Raw genomic sequence first — 21426 nt, 5'->3', positions numbered from 1 at the left:
ACATGGATATGCGAACTATATGCAATTTGTGATGTGTACGTATATGCACCATGAATGTGTTGAACCCACAAAATACTTATTCATTTGTCATAGTACATATACCCATTGATATAATATATATTTTCATTTTTGTGTTGTCATTGTTTTTTTTTTTCAAATTGCAATGTTTTATAGAACTAGTCACAAATTATTTGTGGGAATATTTTTTTGAAGCGAAGAACCATTACTTTCAATACAAACTTCATTAATCACCAATAAATGTTTTTCTTTCCAAAATAATTATTTTTTTTTTCACCTGGTCATATTACCTTCATAAGGGCATATTACCTGCAAAATGTAAGATTTTTCGAAATGTAAACAACACACCACTCTGCTTTAAACAGAAATCTTTGATTACTTTTCTATGTATGCATTAAGAATCAAAGTTCATGCAAACACACGAACTTTTTATTTAGGGAATACAATATCACAGTCATGAAAAAAATTAATTTAAATTAAGGTAACCATATTACCTTCAGATACCTTATATTAATAGAGTGGAAGCTCTTAAGTTCGGCAGAAATCAAGTTCGACATCGTATAGTTCGACTGCTTACGTAGGAGAATTAGACACCCCTATATGGGCAGTAAGAAATGGGTTTGCCATTTGAATGGGAATTGGTTCTATGTCTTGTAGCCATACTTTTGTTAAAGGAAAACAGAATATTTTATTGATTAGGACATCCATATTGATCACTGATTTTAAATTAATGAACTCTTCTTTCTCTATTTGAGAATTGTGCCGTTTGTGAGACGGAACTGTCGAAACCCACTGTGGTACTAGAAGCGCATACACAAGTCTCGGGGCGGGCAGGAAATGCAAGTACAGTACTGTATTCGTTGATGGATAACCAATAAGAATTTGTATTCATTTTACCTGCCACACCCACTACCCTTATTGGACTGAACTTTCAATTCTGTTTTGTCGAACTTAGGAGAGTCCATTGTATCCTCTAAAACTATCCATAATTGTATTATTTGGGTACTTACTAGCTTTTAAGGAACACGGAGATTCATTGCCGCCCTCACATAACCCCGCCATAGGTCCCTATCCTGTGCAAGATTAATCCAGTCTCTATCATCATATCCCACCTCCCTCAAACCCATTTTAATATTATCTTCCCATCTACGTATTGACCTCCCCAAAGGTCTTTTACTCTCCGGCCTCCCGACTAACACTCTATATTCATTTCTGGATTCGCCCATACGTGCTACATGCCCTGCCCATCTCAAACGCCGGGATTTAATGCTCCTAATTATGTCAGGTGAAGAATACAATGCGTGAAGTTCTGAGTAACTTTCTCCATTCTCCTGTAACTTCATCCCTCTTAGTCCCAAATATTTTCCTAAACACCTTATTCTCAAACACCCTTAACCTATGTTCCTCTCTCAAAGTGAGAGTCCAAGTTTCACAACCATATAGAACAACCGGTAATATAACTGTTTTATAAATTCTAACTTTCAGATTTTTTGACAACAGACTGGATGATAAAAGCTTCTCAACCGAATAATAACAGGCATTTCCCATATTTATTCTGTGTTTAATTTCCTCCCGGGTATCATTTATATTTGTTACTGTTGCTCCCAGGTATTTGAATTTTTCCACGTATTCAAAGGATAAATTTCCAATTTTTATATTTCCATTTCCTACAATATTCTCGTTACGAGATATAATCATATACTTCATCTTTTTGGGATTTACTTCCAAACCTATTTCTTTACTTGCTTCAAGTAAAATTATTATTATTTGGGTACTGTCGTAAACTTTTTCTAAATCAATAATTAGCCTGTTAAATCCAGCCCCTCTTCCAACAATCTCCTTCAAACAGATGTTGTGGTCTACAGAACAGAAAGATGAAGAAAAATGAAATAGAATATAAGTAAAGGAGGAATCTGAAAATAATACATAAAAGAGAATAATATGAAATGACAAAGAAAGTGGAAATAAAAGAGAATTAACGGATGAAGAAAAGACAATAAAATAATAAAAATGAAGAAAAAGTAAATGACAAAGATATTGATGGACAAGTAAAATATAATCAAATAAAAGAGAGAAAGGTTAATAATTGTTCCCGTAATCGTATTTGCATGAAATATGTCATGAAAGTTAAGAAAAAACACTTGGATTCATGAAACTGCTGAAACCTGGCTTCACAGCGGGAGTGATGGATGAGTTGTTTTGACGCTGTACCGGTAAGTCTGCGACGGAATCCGCCCCTCGTATTTCTTACTACAAACAAAGCAACCTAACGAAATCAACACTGAGACGTCACGAAAGTGAAATATGTTCCTACATTAAGTCACTCCGAATCTGATAAATTACACCACTAATACAGCTATACACTTGCACAATCGCTGTCATCTACTATCGAAGTATGTTTTGCCTTTTACTTGATAATCTTGTATCTCTCTGCATATTATTCAAGATTTATATGTGGATATTTACGTAATATTGCCTTATTTGTATAAAAGTGAGGTAGGAGTATGTGTCAACTGCAGTTAGATAATACGATTCCACTGTCATTCAGAAGAAGGAATCATTTATTAAGATGTAACAACTCCAACGTTACAGATCTACTCAAGATTCCATCACCCAAATAAGTCACAAAGGTTTGAGTAATCTGCTGTGTTGATCACTTTTGTAAGTTGTTCTTGTTAGTTACACATAAAGAGCACAACAGAACTTCTCCTAAAACTCTAAGACAAATTTCGAAATTAACCTTACAATTTCCCCGTAATATATATATTTGACTCTGTTATACTGCAATACATTCATTACATGTCACGTAATTTTATCTTAATGACATACATTAAATTACTGATAAATTGCTGGGTAACTTTAGGTGCTGGACCCCGGACTCATTTCACCGACATTATCACCTTCATCTCATTCAGACGCTAAATAACCTAAGATGTTGAAAAAGCGTCGTAAAATAACCTACTAAAATAAAATAACATTACTGATATTCATTATGTTATTGCAACTATCGATTTCCAGCTAAGCATATGAGATAATGATTAATATCGTACTTGCAACATCCCGAAGCCTTGAAAGCAACAATCCAAAATGACAGCCCCGAGTTTTGTGAGTAACAATGATCGAATCACTGAAATAAACATTAACCCAACTTCAAACATTCCACTGGGAGCCATTCCTCAGATAAATTTCACAAACTGCACAATCAGCAATATGTATTTAAAATAAAATAAATTCTGTTCACGTTAATTTTAATATTCTAATAAATTAAGTTCTTTTCTTGTGTTTTAATGTATATTGCTTTGAGGTTAAGATCTCCATACCAAGCCCTGCAAAAAATCAATAAATATGGCGAACACGACTGCCATCTGTTGCACTACTCAGGAACACGCAGAAAAGACTCTGACACTCGTGCCATCTGTTGCAACAGTCGAGAACACGCTAAAAAATACACCCATGTTCACCATTTCATTATCACTAAAGCAACAAAGTAAGATATTTTGGATAGTTCTTCGCGACTTTTCTTTCCCTTTTAATGTGGCACCTAATAAATATGTTTCGTTTAACTTTCTGCTCGTTCTGTTAATATTTTGACGTATGTATAACTACATGTGTCTTGTTTCTGAACACCACCTGAAATAATACAAATTTATAATATGAAGAAGTTCAAGATGGTGTTCTTACATTGTTTTTGTTCACCTCAAGAATTTTATTGTATAACGTGTCCATCTTTACATTGCATAGCAGCTGACAATAATAAATAATATGATGTATGGGGAGTTAACTTGGGGATTTATAGTAACATAAAAATGCATTCTCCTCTCCTTGTGTTATTATTGTTCTCGTATTCCCCCTGTTCTCAATAATTCCCCTTGTTCTCCTTCTATTCTCTTTCTTTTCCATGTATTTTCCTTTTTGTATTTCCCTCGTTCTACTTCTATTCTCCTTACATTCTCCTTGTTCTCCTTCTATTCCCCTTGTTATCTTTATATCCTCCTTCATGTATTTCCTAGATCTTCTATTTATTTGTTCTCCTTGTATTTTCTTTGTTCTCCTATTTCCGTTGCTGTCCTTGTATTTCCCATGTCGTCCTTGTATTCCAAATGTGGTCCTCGTATTTCCTATGTTGTCCTTGTACTCTTCGTGTTGCTATTTTATTCCCCATGTTCTCCTCGTTTTCCTCTTAATCTTCTGGTATTATTCTTGTTCTGTTGCTATTCGTGCAGTTATCTACATAATTTCGCGATTTATTTGCTACCGATATGTGAATACTTTTTACAATATAGTTATGTTTATGTTTATTTATACAAATATTTAAAAAAAAGACAGTTCACAAACAACCACAATGATATTAATCTTTTATGGTAACTTCCCTTCCTGATACATCACCCATATAGACCCTATTTTGTCCCTTTTCACTCGGTACACTCATGGGATTATTAGATGCGAATATGATCACGACTGCGGATAGAGGCATATTAAAGTTAACTCTAGATTCCAAGCCTGCCACTCTAAGGAGCAAAAATATACCAAACTGCACAAAATATAAAATTATGGCCTATAAAAGCATCCGGTGGTGTTAATTAATAAATTTATTTCGTCTGCGTCAATTTTATTGCCATAAGCAGGGTATACTAGAGTAAGTGATGTTACTTATGGATGTTACATTCGTCATCGTGAATGTTGACCATGAAATTTTTATTTGATTCCCGGTGAACCATAATTGCTAGCAATAATTTAAAGGAAAACAATCAAATATTTCCGAAGTTCGTAAAGAAGGAACTATAAAACAGAAGTGTATATACTTCGCAATAGATAAAACTTACAGCACAAAATAACCATAAAGGAGGGAAATATACTTCGTAAAATTGTCAGTGGCCATGAGTCAAGTCGGTTACAACATATTAAAGTACACATAAACTAAACATTCAGTATTTCTTGCACGTCAAGTATTATAGCAGAAATAACAGCTGACCTGTTCTGAATTTAAGGACATACATAACTTGAATTAGCAGTTGGAAAGATTGCTACAATTTATTTCAGAACTTCGGTTACGAAGTTTACTAAAATTAATAGAATTGTTCCATGAGAATCAGCAATTTTAATTTCTCGGCACTAAATCGTAGAAAATCAAATTATAAATTAGAATATATTACATATAATACGTACTGTTTTCCAACCAGGAGATTAACCGTGAAAGGAATGTGCTTACTATTGCGTCATCTATTGGAGCGAAGTAGATAGATAATATTACTGTTATAATGTCAGTTTAAAAAACAAGCGCTCTCCTGCTAGATTAGTATAAGTATGTGTGTATCAGTGTTATCGTTTGTGCTTTGAGAGTTAGCCAATGGAGATGCGTGTACCCACGTGTGTGACCTTATGACATCAACATCCATTCATAGCATAACCCAGCTGCGTCTCATTCCCTGAGATTTTCTCCTGATTGGAGTACAGTAACTTGTACCGTACTTTACATTCAGTATTCAAAACATGTAGGTTCCAAAACGAAAAAGAAAAACAAAAACAAAATCGTATTCCATATTTGTAACACTTCCTGTAGTATTAAAATGCAAAGATTTAAAATATTATTATTTGTGAGCACTCGAAGCGACCATCTGACTGCACACTGTTCTAAATAAATATTAAAGCATCTTCATGCTATGGTTGGTTGACGATGTTGAAACGACGACAACGACGACGATGATGACGATGATGATATGTATGTATTTATTTACACTGCAAGTGGGCAAGCACGCGGTGGCAGTGGTATACACAATATAAACAATACACAATAAAATTACAATACACAATACAATTATACAATACAAATACAATTATACAATACACAATACAATTATATACACAATACAATTGAACACAATAATTACAATTAATAATAATACATAAATAACCTAATTAATAACTGAACCTAATTTTACAATATAACCTACATATTATGTATAGGCCCTACATAAGTTTCACATTGGTACTGATAATAATCTTTTACTTTACTCTCATCTCACTCACTGTACTGGCACTATGACGCATTTCACTGACACTTTAGGACACATTCCACTGACACTAAAGAACACAATTCATTTACACTATAAATTATCACTGATCGAAACTATTCACTGCAATGTAAAACCATAACTTCGCTGACTCACCTCGCTTCACTGATACAACAGCTCAAATAAGACAAATACTTACACCCTTATGCATACTTATAAACAGAACTACATTTAAGCTAAACATTTCTAGTCTAAGACCCTCTTACACGCTATTTTTAAATAATTTACAATTCAAACCAAGGGAGTAACTCGTCAGGCTAAATAAATACATTTCATCTTAAAAAATTAAATGCTAATGTCACCTTAATTTTAATTTACACTTTATACACAACTTTTTAAATTATTCTTGAATCTCCTTAAGGAAGGACAGCCCTCAAAGACCGCTGCAGGTAGGTCATTCCAATCATTTATAGTTCTATTTAAAAATGAGAATTTACCTACATCCGTTTTCTGTTTCCTACATTTTATTTTAAAATCATGATCGTTCCTACCATAGTACGTTGGCTTTTCTAACTGAGCCGCTATGTCTATCCATGATGATGATGATGATGATGATGATGATGATGATGATGATGATGATATGCGGTTGTGCGAGATTCATAAAAACAACAGAAGTTACTACGATTCCATACTGTCTCTTGAATTTCAAGAAAGTAGGTCACTAAGCGTCGATCATATTCGCCAATTAAAGGCCCCTCTTGTCCCACAGACGCTCTTTGTCTGGAGGGGAGATGATTTTAATCTCTCATTTGTATTGACCGCGTTCATTTCACTGGAACTATAGATTCGAGCGCCGCGTCAAAAAGACCGAATCCGGTGTTGTAATCGAGTGTTTATTCTAGGCAGCTTGCAGAATTACCAAAACATTGTAACGCGGTGGTGGAAACTATTTTTTTTTAGGTTGAACCATTGTGGAATGCAGCGGAGCATGGGGGTGGTCGGTATGGTGTCTGTTGTTGACACGGTGATGATGTAGTAGTGGCATTTTCTGCCCGGAAGCTCCGGTCCCCGGATTTTGCGGGAGCGCGCCAAACCCTTCCAGTCACTGCAGCAGAATGAGAGGGACTCGATGCCGTTTGGCGCTGTACCAACTTCATTCCACAGGAGGAGAGGGGAATTTATCCGAGGGTCGATTACTCAAAGGGAATTCGCTGCTCTTTCTCTTACATTGGTTCCTTCAAACTCCTTTCCTTCCCTCTTCCCCTCCTGTCACACAAAAGGCGTGCCATTCCAAGCCTCTCGGATAAAGAAGTTCTTTTTTTTCTCTCTTAACAGTAAGAGTATAGCCTGCTTAATGTATCTGCGGTACTGCAGTGCACGAACCGGTCCTCATTATCATACCAACCCTGCGTATATCGCCCTGCAGACCATCTCTCCTGATAACCCCACCAGACATCCGTTCAAAACAAGCGGTTATTACGTCATTATCTGTACTTGAGATTAAAATAAAGATCGTAACCAGATGTTCTAATCTATTGGCGAAATTTGTTTTCGATATCGCAGAGCTAGTCAAACTTCGTAGCGACTGATTTCCACTCCAGACACCCAAATTCATATTTCAGAAACCAAGAACATCTTTAAGGATATAAACTAATACCAAAAACAATGGCTAAGGCTAAGACATATCGACTTCCGAAACTTGCATTGCCATATGAAATGAATGAATGAATAGATTTATCTTTCTATTAAATATAGAATATAATCTATATTTAACAGAAGAAATACTGAAATCAGAAGTAAACACTGAAATAATGAAACAGTTGTCTTTAGAGACAATTAATCTTAGGTACCCTCCATAAAACTGACTTCATTTCTACATCATCGGATCCTTGAACTCCAGAGAACAAGGTGCCGGTGCAGGTGTTACGTGCTGTCTCTTTTCACTTTATAGATCTATTGGATATGGAACAACAAGTTTTGATGGAGAAATTATTGCAATAAGTGAAAGTCTCAGGGATCTTCTATGCCACATCAGTAAATTTAAGAATGCAGTTATATTGTCAGACTCCAAAGCAGCTATTCTATCAATAGTCTCTAAACACACACCTTCATCTCAAACAGGAGAAATAACTAAAATGCTCTCTCAATTAATATCACTCAATAAAAGAATTTTATTCCAATGGATACCATCCCATTGTGGAATCCTGGGAAACGAGAATGCGGATGCTTTAGCAAAGAAGGGCAGCACTGCTATTTACAGACCTGTTACTAAATCTACGTATTACTCTGTGAAAAGATTTATTAAATCTACATACTTAATACTTAGACTTCAACGAACAAAATTTGATAACACAATCTCAAGGGAAAAAATGGAACTCTCTGCATCATAATCCACAGTTAATTCCCGATTTACCACGAAAATCGTCTGTAGCTGCATTTAGAGTGGCAACAGGCCATGATTGTTTGGCCAAACACCTGCATAGAATTGGAATATATCAGTCCCCTAACTGCCCATTGTGCAACTCAAACCAAGAAATGGATTCGGAACACCTCAAAATCTGTGCTTCAGTGGCTGGCCATGATAATATCTTTGAAAAATATTGGAGTGCAAGCGTTCAAATGACTTTATTGTCAAACACCTGGCATTAGAAAACAACAACAACATATATTTATCTTTAAGCAATATACCTTTTTGGTGAGACTGCACTTCACAATATTAATATACAGTTACGTCTCCTCGTTTTACAGCACCTTTCGTACAAGTCATTACTTATTTTTAATTTATTGCAATTCTTCCACTATTCTTTTCTTGTCCGTCATCGATTCTTCCACTAATCTTACTCCTCAGCAATTATTATACCAAAAATACTAAACCCCGCCTGTATGATACATTTCCCCTCACTTCACATCCCTATCTATTTGCACTTTTCGCTACTAACTTTTCCACATTGCTACATTATTTTAGGTCTTAGTTTTCTTTTCTCTCGATTTATTTCCCCTCCAAACCATTTCCTTAAGTCATACTGCATTTTCAACTCCTACTTGCATTTTTCTACTTCTCGTCAGCCTCGATTTGGATCTTAGTTCCTTCACCCGTTTCAGAATTGCTCCCATCTGATGCCCACTGTTTTCCTTCGATTGCACTGAGGCTATGTTCTGCTGTGGCATTATCATATAAAGCTAAGGTAAAACGAAACTTAGGGCATTCAAATTCAAGACGGATAGTTCAGGATCACTTGCATTGCTGAGTTTCCCAAGACAGGACATTAAGGCTCCTGAACCTGATGTGTTCAGATGATGATCATGACGATGATTATGGTGATGACGACGTTCTAATCTATCCATGGAAATTATTCTTGATGGATCTTCATTAATGTAAAAGATAAGGAGTCGCTTTGCATTCCACATACCCAAATTCAAATCCAGCGAATCCCCACATATTAGTGCAGGGAATATCGTCTACATTCACTACAGACACCCACTCATAACATCCCCATCAAACACTTCTTAATTACATGCAGATGTAACACCATTACTGACACTTGAGATTAAAATGGTAGACATTACGGGACATTCTAATCTATACTTTGAATTTATTCCTGATGGAGTTCCGTTGGTCGAGAAGAATGAAGCGTCTGTTCAACTCCAGACATCCAAATTTAAACACAGCAAGTCCCAAATTGTACCAATCCAGTATATATTCTCTTCAATTACTCCTTTTAACACCACCAAAATAGCCTCTCAAAGCAAATGAAGATAAAGTCATATCTGAACATAAAATTAAAGTGTTCGTCACAATCGGAAGTTTTTAATCTACCTGCGAAATTTCCTCCTGATAGCATTTCGTTTTATCATTGACTAGAGCAGTGGTTCCAGAACTGGGGGTCGTGTAAAGAGCTGTGGGAGTCCTGAGATCATTTACAATATAAAACAAAAACGCTTTATTAACATACGCTTCCTGTGCGTTCAGGAACATAAACAACATTAAAATAAAAATTCAATAGGTATACGTTAAAGTAAAAAATAATTGTATTAACGCGACAAATGTGCCTGTTTTTCATAAAGTAGCTATCAAATCTGGATTCCGCATTCGATACGCACATAGTGAGGCATCACTTTCAAGTTGAATGACACGTCTTCGTTTTTGTTTTGTTGGCAATCATAGATCAGAAGCTTATTTTGCATTAATATGAGGTTGAAAATTGTATAAATAATGTAGAAGATTCTTTTTCAAGCTCAAGGTATTCTTGCATTTTCATCCACAACTGATCTACGATATGCGAAAAAAGATCTAGTTTTAACATTCCGTCAGTAGGTACGTTTTTTTTTTTTTTTTTAATTTCAGCCAGTTGAGCGAAACTGTCTAAAAATGGATTTAGTCTCCATCTGTAACCGTCGTATTGTTTCTAGTGTTTTTCCGAAAATACTCAAAAGCTGATGTTTAGATTTAATTAAATATTCGCTAAAACAGGTTCAGTATTTGCCATATCATACGTAGCTAAATATACTGGAATGCATCATATTCCTTTTTTATCTCGACATATTTTGATGTCTTCATTATGCCTTTTATTTTAAATCATGTATCCATATTCTGCAATTCAATTTATCAGCATCTTCTTTTTATCCCGACATTTGTTGTCTTCATTATGCCTTTTATTTTAAATCATATGTCCATATTGCGGTAGACCTGGTTAGCGAGTTGGTATAGCGCTGGCCTTCTATGCCCAAGGTTGCGGGTTCGATCCCGGGCCAGGTCGATGGCATTTAAGTGTGCTTAAATGCGACAGGCTCATGTCAGTAGATTTACTGGCATGTAAAAGAACTCCTGCGGGACAAATTTCCGGCACATCCGGCGATGCTGATATAACCTCTGCAGTTGCGAGCGTCGTTAAATAAAACGTAACTTTTTTTTTATCTTGATATTTGATGTCTTCATTATGCCTTTTATTTTAGATCATGTGTCTATATTGTGCAATTAAATTTATCAGCATCTTCTTTTTTATCTCGACATTTGATGTCTTCATTATATCTTTTATTTTAAATCATCTGTCCTTATTGTACAATTAAATTTATCATTAGGCTATCTACTTTTTTTTTGATCTTGACATTTGATTTCTTCATTATGCCTTTTATTTTAAATCATGTGTTCATATTGTGCAATTAAATTGATCAACATCCTTTTTTATCTCGAAATTGTCTTATTTATGTATCCTTTCTCAATGTTTAACAGTTTGTTAATTTTCACAGTTTCATTTCCAATAAAAATCGTCCATTTTGAACAAATTTTCATATACTTCTTAAGCGGCACTACAATCCAATGCAGACCTTCGCCTCCTCCACTGCCCTCCTCCGTCGTTGTATGTGCCTTAGGTCTTGTGTTCCACCTTGTGATTTTACATTTCCTTATGTCATTATACACATCATCCCACCATCTAGCTTTAGATCTCCCTCTCTGTCTCTTCCCCTGCGGTTGATTAATAAAAACTTGATAGGGACCTCTGTTTTCCTCCATTTTATGTCCTATCCACTTCAATCTCACAATTTTTATAAATGCGATCAAATCCAAATACTTACACAGCTGTTCATTGTTCGTCCTTATTCTCCACTCATCATTAACTTTGACTAGTCCCATTATTTTCCTCAGAATTTTCTGTTCAAAAGCGGCCATCCTTTTACTAATGTCTGCATATTGGTCCAGGACTCCGCTCCATAGGTTACTATAGATCTGATAAGAGATTTATATATTCTTAGTTTCGTATTTCTATGTACCATCTGGCTCCTCAATATAGGTAGAAGGACATAATATACTCTATTTGTTGCACCAATTCTGGTTTATACTTCTGTATGAATTTCATCATTACTTGTCAAATTTGTGTCTAAATATGTGAATTTATCCTTATTTTCAAAACTGTATTTATCTAGTTTCATTAAATTTTCACATACAGACGATCATTAATATGATAAACCAATTCAGATACTTCTATCATAATCTTTGTCTGCATGGAAGGTGCATGGCATTCTTAAATACTATATCTTAAATATTATACACATGAACTGAGATATCGTTAAGCTGATGGATAGTGATCAGTGATCACTGTTGAATAAATGGTTCTTATTGTAATGATGTTTTAGAACACTGATAGTTATGAACGATATTTGTGAAAGAATGTGGTGTAAACGGCTGCAAATTTTTCAGTAGAATTGTAACTCTGCATTCATTTAACATCCCAAAATATATTTGTAAGTCAGAGGTTCTGTAAATTTTAGAATCAATAATGTTGATGATGAAATAATAATAACAATAACAACAATAATAGTATACTTTTATTTTAAGTAACTGGATTTTGTAGCCAAAATATATGTCAATAGTTTCAGATAAAGCATCACTTCTCAAATGTAGCGCTTAATGTTGGTAAAACCAATGCAATGAAGTGCAATAATTGTAATAGTGCTTAGTCTGTAAGCACAACATTTTTTTACATTGGCATTGAATACTCATTTCAACTGGAAGATACATAAAATATATTAGTCTTAAATTCAGCTCTGCCTGTTATGCATTAAGATACTTATCCTCTGTTGACTGTAAATGTTTGCATACTTTCATTCTATAATGATATACCGTTGTGGAGTAACGGTTAACATGTCTAACCATGAAAGAGGAGCCCGGGTTTAAATTCTGGTCGGGATAAATTACCTGGCTGGAATTTTTTTTCCTAAGTTCCTTCCCTCAACTATTTGAAGCAGATTTGCTGGGCAACTTGCGGCTTTGGACCTCGGACTTATTTCGCCTTCATTAATTTCACCTTCATCTATCATCTTCAATAGTTTCAACTATAAATATCATCTGTCTGGGTGAGGTCACAGGAATGCGGAGAGCTTTTGTAGCGGACTACGGCAGACTAGGGAACAACCAGAGCTGGTTAGCTCACTCGGACAGATGGCAGCATGGTGAATCACGGTATCTACGGTGCTCCGATGTAAGAATAATGAGTGGTGTGCATAAGGAACTCCCTGTTGATATATTTCACAAAATTAAAATTCTTGACCTTAACTGTTAGTATAATATTTCCCTGATGATTTTTACATTAAAAATCAAGGTAACTTTTCTACCAATCACAACATTTATAATTATAATGCAAGCCACAATTCAAGCCTCCATTTACTCTCTGTTAGTCTCAGCTGTGACAAAATAAAATTAATGTTTTATAGCCTTCAATGCACTTCTTAATTATCTTAAGTCTTTGAATGAAAGGCTAAGAGAAAAAGTTTACAACAGAATTTAAAATTCTTATTTTTACCGTCTACAGAACTCGAAAGCTGTTCATGCTTGTAAATTAAAAGAAACTATATGCGATGCGTTAATAATTATGTTATATATTTTTGTATACATTTTTTTTTTTACTTGTTCTGCATCTCAAAACTGCAATGCTGAAATAAGATTTATGAAATACAAGGAGACTTCATGTGCTATTGTTTAATATTTTTATAAATATAATTTAATTTCATATCATTCTATCTCATAGGCTCGAGGTCTGGTCTCTTTATCGGGATTCGCTTGTTTGCAAATTCATAGCAATTGTCAGAAATCAGGTTATTTATATAGCCTAGATGTTGATATTAATATAGGCCTAAACAAAACCAGAAAATACTTGCTACCGTGTAAAATTATATACCATTACGTAATATTTTTTTGTTTTCAATTCGAACATCGAAAGCGAAATAATTATAGGATTTAAATGTAGACTTTTTTTCATTGATTTGTGACACAGAATTATTGTAAGGAATTTGCAAATTTGCGCCATAAATTTAAGAAATATTGGGAAAATATTTCATATAAATTATAAAAATGCACTCAATAGAGCCATGCATAGGCTTCATGTTAAAATATAAGTTTAAATATAAGACTTTGTTACCTAACTCGATGCATGATGAAGAATTTAAATGATAAATTCCACTCTTCCTAATTAACCAGGTAAATATTTCACTAACCCTAAAATAATACTCCCTTCAATTTATAAAAAAATCCTCCTTTTTTAGGGTTCCGAAGGCGAAGCGTGCCCCCTTGCTGCAAAGGCTCTTCCAGAACAGGTACAGGGATAAGATAACTCGCACCCGCAGCCTGTAAGCACTGCTATTTATATAACACGAAAACATTTTTTTCACTCAATATAACATCCAAGCCCATCGTGTGTTGTCTTGGCACACATTTTTTTGTTTTTCCACACGACATATAAATGTCAGTCCTTTTTACACCCTTTAATTAATTAAGACAAATTCCCTTTATATATAAGATAAACATTTTTGATGTTATGTGTGTTGTTCTTAATGAAAATTGCATTTTCCCTAAGATAATTATATAAGTAATATTGAATTATGTATTAAGATTTCTACTATTGCCTTCGGAACCATTATACGATTATGTCAGTGCTGTTTCATGTTCATATGCGTCCATTTCAAGATTATTAAACTCTATTATAGGCATACAATATGTATTGTGAAACCATTAAATTTCGTATTAATCTGTGAAGGTTCACTTTTTAAACAATTAAGTGCTGATACGTGTGCAGTAAATTGCACGTTTTATGAAATAACATAAATAACATCTTAAATTCATGACTAATCAGTAATAAATGCAACAAAATAAAAGTATAGTTCAAATATGAAATCGTAGCAGCTTTTAATATAGATCTAATATTGTGTAAATAGATTGTAGAGAAACTGAAACGCGGTAACCCGGTACTCAGCCGATCCGCTTGCAAAATCCGGTTACGCGTACAGTTTGTTAGTGAGACGAAGCGCAGTATCGGTAACTCGACACACAACAAAGTATTAATGTTTATTATTACTAAAAATAAACCGTTAAAACTTAATTTACTCACCTAAATGAATAAAGAAGAGTCCGAAACTGTCTGCCTTATATACACCAAAAATTTGTCTTAACCTGTTAAAGAAGTTATGCAGCACTTCTTGGAGTTTCCGTTGAGAAATTACGCTTTTCCGGATGTTATTTTTCATTCTTTCAGAGTATGTGGATTATTATAGTTTCTCAGAGTTAAAAGTCACAACAAGTTATGACCGGAGATCGAGGAGATCATATTATATTCCTATTGATAATTACATCCTCGTATACCCTATATATCTTGCCCATAGAATAATTGTCTACATGTGCTGTTGTGGAATCATGTTACAAGGAGGAAAAAGTACGCTTCTCCTCTAACAGGATTCTGTGACAACACATGCAGATCACTATTTTATGAATTAACTTCAAATAGAGTATTCGAGAATTTCATCACTGAGAATGTGTGGCCTCCGCGATCACCCGACATAACGCTTCGTGATTGTTAACTTTGAGGAACTCTGAAAGACAAAATATGCAAAAATGATTTACATTCCCATAAAGAACTGAAAAATAGCATAACATCCGGAAAAACATCTCCTCCAATTTTCAATGGGATATACAGCGAGTGATGCATTCCTTATGCAGATATGATACATGTTTGGAACAAAAGGCATATAATTTCAGCGTCCTTTCGTAATTCAGGTGAATAAATAATGTTTTATCTATTTACATTGAGTATTATTTTACATAAATAATTTTTATATGCTCAATTGTAAATAACATTGAGCTGCATATCACTGATAGCAATGCGTAACCGGAGCATACAAGAGACTCAGCCGAGAGTCATATTGCTGCGTTGCGGTTTCTCTACAATCTATTCACCCAATAGTGTGACTTATTAAAATAATATTGATCATGTGAATATAAGCATTATATTCTTTTAAATTGAACTACTTTTCAAATTGCTTTATACGAATTCAGAATAATGATTACAGAAAGCGGTAATGATTTTAGAGTAGCTAGTATTCCATTCTTATTTAAAAATAGTTTTCTTTGTAATGTTTGGGGGATTTAAATATTAACAGACTGAAGGTTATTACTATTTATGATAAAATTTCCATTACTAAATTTATATATGAGATAAAATTAATTTGTAATTTGCACAGTGGCGGCTGTTGGAGGAGAATCTGTGTGATGTCATCGTTCCTACGGATATAATTTAAAAGGCTCCTCTTGTATTTATTTCAGAATATTACCTTATTTACAAGTACATATATAAATATTATTTATCTTGTCCTCAGTGGCCAAGATATTAGTATGTCTTCCAATTAATTACGTCCAAAAATTCGAAGTCGGTGACAATAAAAAAAGAAATGCAATCGTTAGGATGCTTTTCTTCCAAGAAAATTGTAACTGGGAAGCCCGTTTTACATATTTCTGATGCAGGAAATCTTCCCCGCGTTAAAATTGTATTCCAGAGTTTGCACAAACGTGTGTAATGTAAGTGCGCGTGGATTAGCGTCAACCTTCACCTAGAATCTATACATTCATGATTTGTTACTGCTGTATTTCAACGCCTTTATCTTGAAATTTTGTCTTTTCGTAAATGAGCGACACCGAGACTAAATTTCACAAGCCGCCACTGTTTGTACATAATATATAAACCAATCAGAATAGACCAAACTGGTTAGAAAAGTGAAATTGCTATTAAGAGCGTACGCTGATATTTTAATGTTTGTGTGTGCCTGTGTGTTCCATTTGCATTAAAATCACCATGAATTGTTATGTGTCTCCGAAGATGATGTTTGTTCCACTTATATGTTCACAACATTCACTGCATTTGACCCTGCACGTTAACTCACAGTACACCAACTGAACTTCACAATGATTTGCTATCTTATAACCAAATGCTCTGGTATGAAGAATTGTTAAGATTACCAGCAATCATTTGATTAGTGTGTAATTTGTTGTTTTGAGTATTAAATGTCTGTTACAATAGAAATTGAATCAATTTCAGAGACAGACAAAAAAAAAGACTTATAACTGAGAAGAAGTTTATTTTAAACTTTTTCAATTTATAAAATAACATACTCAAACATATTAGTAGATTTCAAGAAAAAATTGTTCCGGGGTCGTGTATCGAACTCGAGACATTTAGCTGAGCGCGCCAACGTTCTACCGGCTGAGCTACCGAGGAACCCGGGCCAATTATTCCATTTAATCGTATATCCACAGATCTCAAGTGGGTTGACAAGACGTCAACGACCCAGCATTGAGTGCAGTCGATAGCCGACCCAGGAACATTATTTTTTTCCCTTGAAAGTATTCTAGTCAGCCTTATAGCAAATAGCTTACTACTACAATAGTGGAAAGTAATGATTAATAACACGCATGTGGTTAGCGACAGCGTCGCCAATGCCATCTAGCGACTCGCTATGAGAACAAATACATAGGCTATATTTAAACTTAAAGAGAAAAATGTTAATTTGATATTTTAAGAAGCATAATAACTAAATAAATTCAAAGCTCTTTCTTTTTGTTTTTGTACCCTTGTCATCTATATGAATTTAAAAAAATTTGAATTTTAATAAGGAAATGGGAGGAAGGAAAATTAGTAGAAAAATAAATGATTACCTAGTCATTTGAAAGAAACTGTTTGTTTAATATATTAACTGTGTGCGACCTTCTTTCATTTCATATTTTTGTAGCCCCTGAAAGTCACAAATTAATTGTTTACTTTTTTTTTACATGTCCGTTTTTAAGGACACTGAAATACTTGTGTACCAGCAATCTCATACAAACATTACTAAGAACTTTCACATTTACATTGTGTTTTAGAAAGCAATTAGGCTAGTTATATTATTTCTAAGTCCATGAAGACTTTCTCACAAAAATTTGTGAATATCACTTTCAAATATTTCTGACATTTCAGGACACTTTATTTTCACTTTTCACTTTACTTGGTCAAGATACATTGATACTTTTTCACTGCACATAAATTTGTAAAATTCACTACAACTTACATGGGCCATGTTATACTGAATGGCAACAATAGCTTTAATGGACGAGAGAGTTTAGCTTTCTTCTCATCATTAGCTACAATACTCAAATCCATCATAATCGCATTATATGGTATTTACAATTCCTTGTTGTTGGGAAACCTGACAATTATTTCCGTTCATTTGAATCTGGTACTTAAAACAGTCGTATATGGCACAAATAACACCTCTTCAGTCATTTCCTTAAATTACAGGACATAAGAAATAAAAAGAGAAAAACATCGTTTTTACCAAAACATATTAACTGCTACGGATGCTGCTGTTAAAGTCGCGACGCTGTTATTCCCGGCGCAACTCCTTCTCTTTGCTTACGTCTTAGGAAGTCAAGGCTCTATAAAGTCTAGGTAGGTAGTATCGTTCGCCATTTTTGTTCTTTCGTTGCCGAGCTACCATACGAGGAATCTATTTGCCACACCGGTAAACATTATCATGTCGTAGCTCCTATGATAATAAATCAAATGCACTGTAATTGAGCAAATAATTGAGCGGCAATTAACGTCCTCGTGTGCTTTCTGCGAACGCCAACGAAAGAGCCAAAATGGCGGGCGATTATATTAAGTATTTATCCAGCCTTAGGAAATGCATGAAGTCTTCATCAGCGAATCACAAGACGCACACGTTTAAATGTAGCCGATCTGCAACGTGATTGGCTGCCGGAAATTAGAGCGACGGGACTATAATTGTCTTATCGAACCGCTAGGTGGCAGTCGTGGAGTATATCGCCAATTTTATCGTCACTTTCCACTATTGTAGTAGTAAGCTATTTGTTTATAGAGAACTATACCTGGAAGCTAGATTTTTATATTAGTACATTATTTCATCATATTATTTCATGAATGAAGAAGAAATTGCTACGATAGACAATTACTATGAAGCTGACAAATAATGGTGCATTATTTTTGTGTTTGGTTATATTATATTAGCATCTTCACATTAATATCTTATCTGTAATAATTACAGTAAATGATAATTGATTTTGAGAACTCGTCTTTAGGATGATTTCTGAAGCTAAAAAAATAGGATTTTCACGTAACTATATTACAAACTTCTAATCATGGTAGATGAGTCAAAAGATACCGTTTTTCATAAGGAATCCGCGTCCGGAAATTTACTATGAACTGTTAATGGAGCAATTAAGATTAGTAATATGTCCTCGTGGACAAGTATAATCTTTTGGTTGAGTTGCCTATCGTTGAGGCGATTGTGATTACCAGCCTGGCGCTCATGTTAAGTACAAAAATAGTACGGGTCTGAGTCATTTTGACATGTGATAAATAACATTTAATAAAACTTGTAGTATATTAAAATTAGTCTTATAATGGTAACTGCACTCTAATTGAGTCTATAAATATTATATAACAAATTCAGGTCATATTGTATGCACATATTTAGAAGTTTAAAAATAGCAGTAAATACCCGCTTGTGATACTATGTTCAGATAAGAAAAGTCATTGAGGAGATACAAGCACTGGCATTCTATGTGTGTTTGGTTTTCAATTACTCGTAGCGATGAGTTGTACTTACTAATAAAAACTCTATATACAGACGTTTAACTGTCTTATACTTATACAATGAGTAGCCCGTTTATAAATCGTGTGTAAATTCCTTACTAATAATCACTACATACGTCGTGTATAACAGTATAACTGTTACACAGCTACGTCATAGTTTCGTCATTACTTCATTACGAAAAGTAATAGAATAGCTGAGGTTCTCTATTGCATCCGGTAGAGCGCTCTAGTGTGTCGTGTTAAGTATCGATAGTACAACTGGCTCTGATCGATTACTACACTATGTTTTGGTGAAAGAGTACAAGCTACAGCAATATTATTCTAATTATTCTGTGCTCTTTGGTTTGTTCTTCTGTGGTTACAAGGCAACCATCATCATAATATGACAGTCGATAAAAACAGCTGTTAAAGGGGCTGCCATTTTTTCTGTATATAACTACTGCAAAGAAATTCCCATTGTATAGTTACAGAGTGTTTATACATCCATCGCTTATGCATGGTTTATTAGTAACCTTTTCTATCTCAACTCTGCATAAGTTTCGTATAGAGTTTAAGATAAATGTGGAGCCAAATGTCAAAGCAATCTCATCGTTGCGTTACAGAGAACATATTATCATAAAAGTTCTATTAAATGTTATTTATTGTATCCCAAAATGACTCAGAACCACTCTAGTATTCACATATAATTTTATAATGTTTTTACATATGTTCAGTTTCATAAAATATGCATTAATGTTCTCTCACTGTACATCACCTACGTTCGATGTGCCATTTATCGTGTTCTCCATCTGAAGATGACTTTTAAATAAGTCAAAAATATTTGTAGAAATATAACCTTGCAATGTAGTAGAGCAGAAAATTAATTCTATATTAATATGGATTGAAAAGTTATGGACTGAAGTTACACAAATATAATGTAATATAAATTTAAACTTATCGGAAATCAACTCTCAAAATGACTATCCAGTTTATCATGTAAAGTTTAAAACACCGGCTGTGTCATCTAGAGGTAATATATTATGTTTATATGTGATTCATAGCCATACATTACCTACGTATTATGTTGTATATAGGCCTAAGATTTATCCACGCCGATCTTTCTGTTTGCACAAAACACCAAGGTATGTAATCAATAATGTCTTTTGCCATAACTTCACTATTAACACGACAAACAACGGAGGGAAACTAAAACGAATGGCACATTGCACCTTTTCTGTGAGAGAGCCCTGGTAACTTTGCACTACTGCAATCCTTTGGTGGTCTTAATAACACTCTACAAACTTCTGTGGACCTAGTATTGTTGATATGTAATGTCCCTTGGCAATTTGCACCATTCATTCCAGTGATCTTTTTTTAATTTCAAAATTTTCAAATTTATTTATTTAATACACTAGGTTTACACTACATTAGGAATTGCATTTTTTTTATTTTGGCACTTAGCACCTTTCTACCGTTAAGTAACCGATTGTAAATTGCTATCACTGTATTCATCCTTCGAAACTCATTGCCAAATCTAAGATCTTGTGAGAAATTTTTTTGAACTTACTGTATATGTGACCAGTTGCAGGAAATGGGACCTAAAGTACGATTTTTTTTTTTGTGGTTTCAAAAAAGAGGATGAAATATTGAGCACTTAAAAATCATGATTCTAGGTGCTATAGTTTTTAATATATTGCTTATTGAATGTTGATATTACATAACGTACTTTTCGAGAAAAATACAATTAAAGTTTTCGCTTGTTTTCTTAGCAACTATAAGAAATATTTAGGTATTTAAGAAGCACTGTGTAGTTATTATGAATTATACATGAAATGAGAAGATAAAATAACATTAACATTTCTTATTTATGTATTAGTATGTTGCAAGCTGTGTTTGATTGATAATATAGAAGTAAATTTTTCTGCAAAATGAGTTGAACGTAAAGTGAACATAAACAAATTAATATGAAATACAACACACATTAAATATTAAGTTACAGTATGGAATTG

The 21426-nt window shown here is 34.1% G+C and overlaps 1 protein-coding gene across 4 annotated transcripts in view; it reads left to right on the top strand.

Moving 5' to 3' along the window:
• The window catches only part of Nckx30C (solute carrier family 24 member Nckx30C), a 1001248-nt gene that overhangs the window by 671612 nt on the left and 308210 nt on the right, over positions 1-21426 (top strand). For 3 of the 4 annotated variants that reach the window (XM_069822261.1, XM_069822260.1, XM_069822259.1), the window contains one exon: positions 14067-14117. The exons of the other annotated variant lie outside the window; for it this stretch is intronic. In XM_069822261.1, coding sequence (XP_069678362.1) covers positions 14067-14117 — 51 coding nt within the window. The remainder of the gene's footprint in view (positions 1-14066; positions 14118-21426) is intronic. 4 annotated transcript variants of the gene reach the window in all.

The sequence above is a fragment of the Periplaneta americana genome, chromosome 3, assembly GCF_040183065.1.
Source record: "Periplaneta americana isolate PAMFEO1 chromosome 3, P.americana_PAMFEO1_priV1, whole genome shotgun sequence".
NCBI lineage: Eukaryota > Metazoa > Arthropoda > Insecta > Blattodea > Blattidae > Periplaneta > Periplaneta americana.
This window is presented reverse-complemented; position numbering and strand designations above follow the sequence as displayed.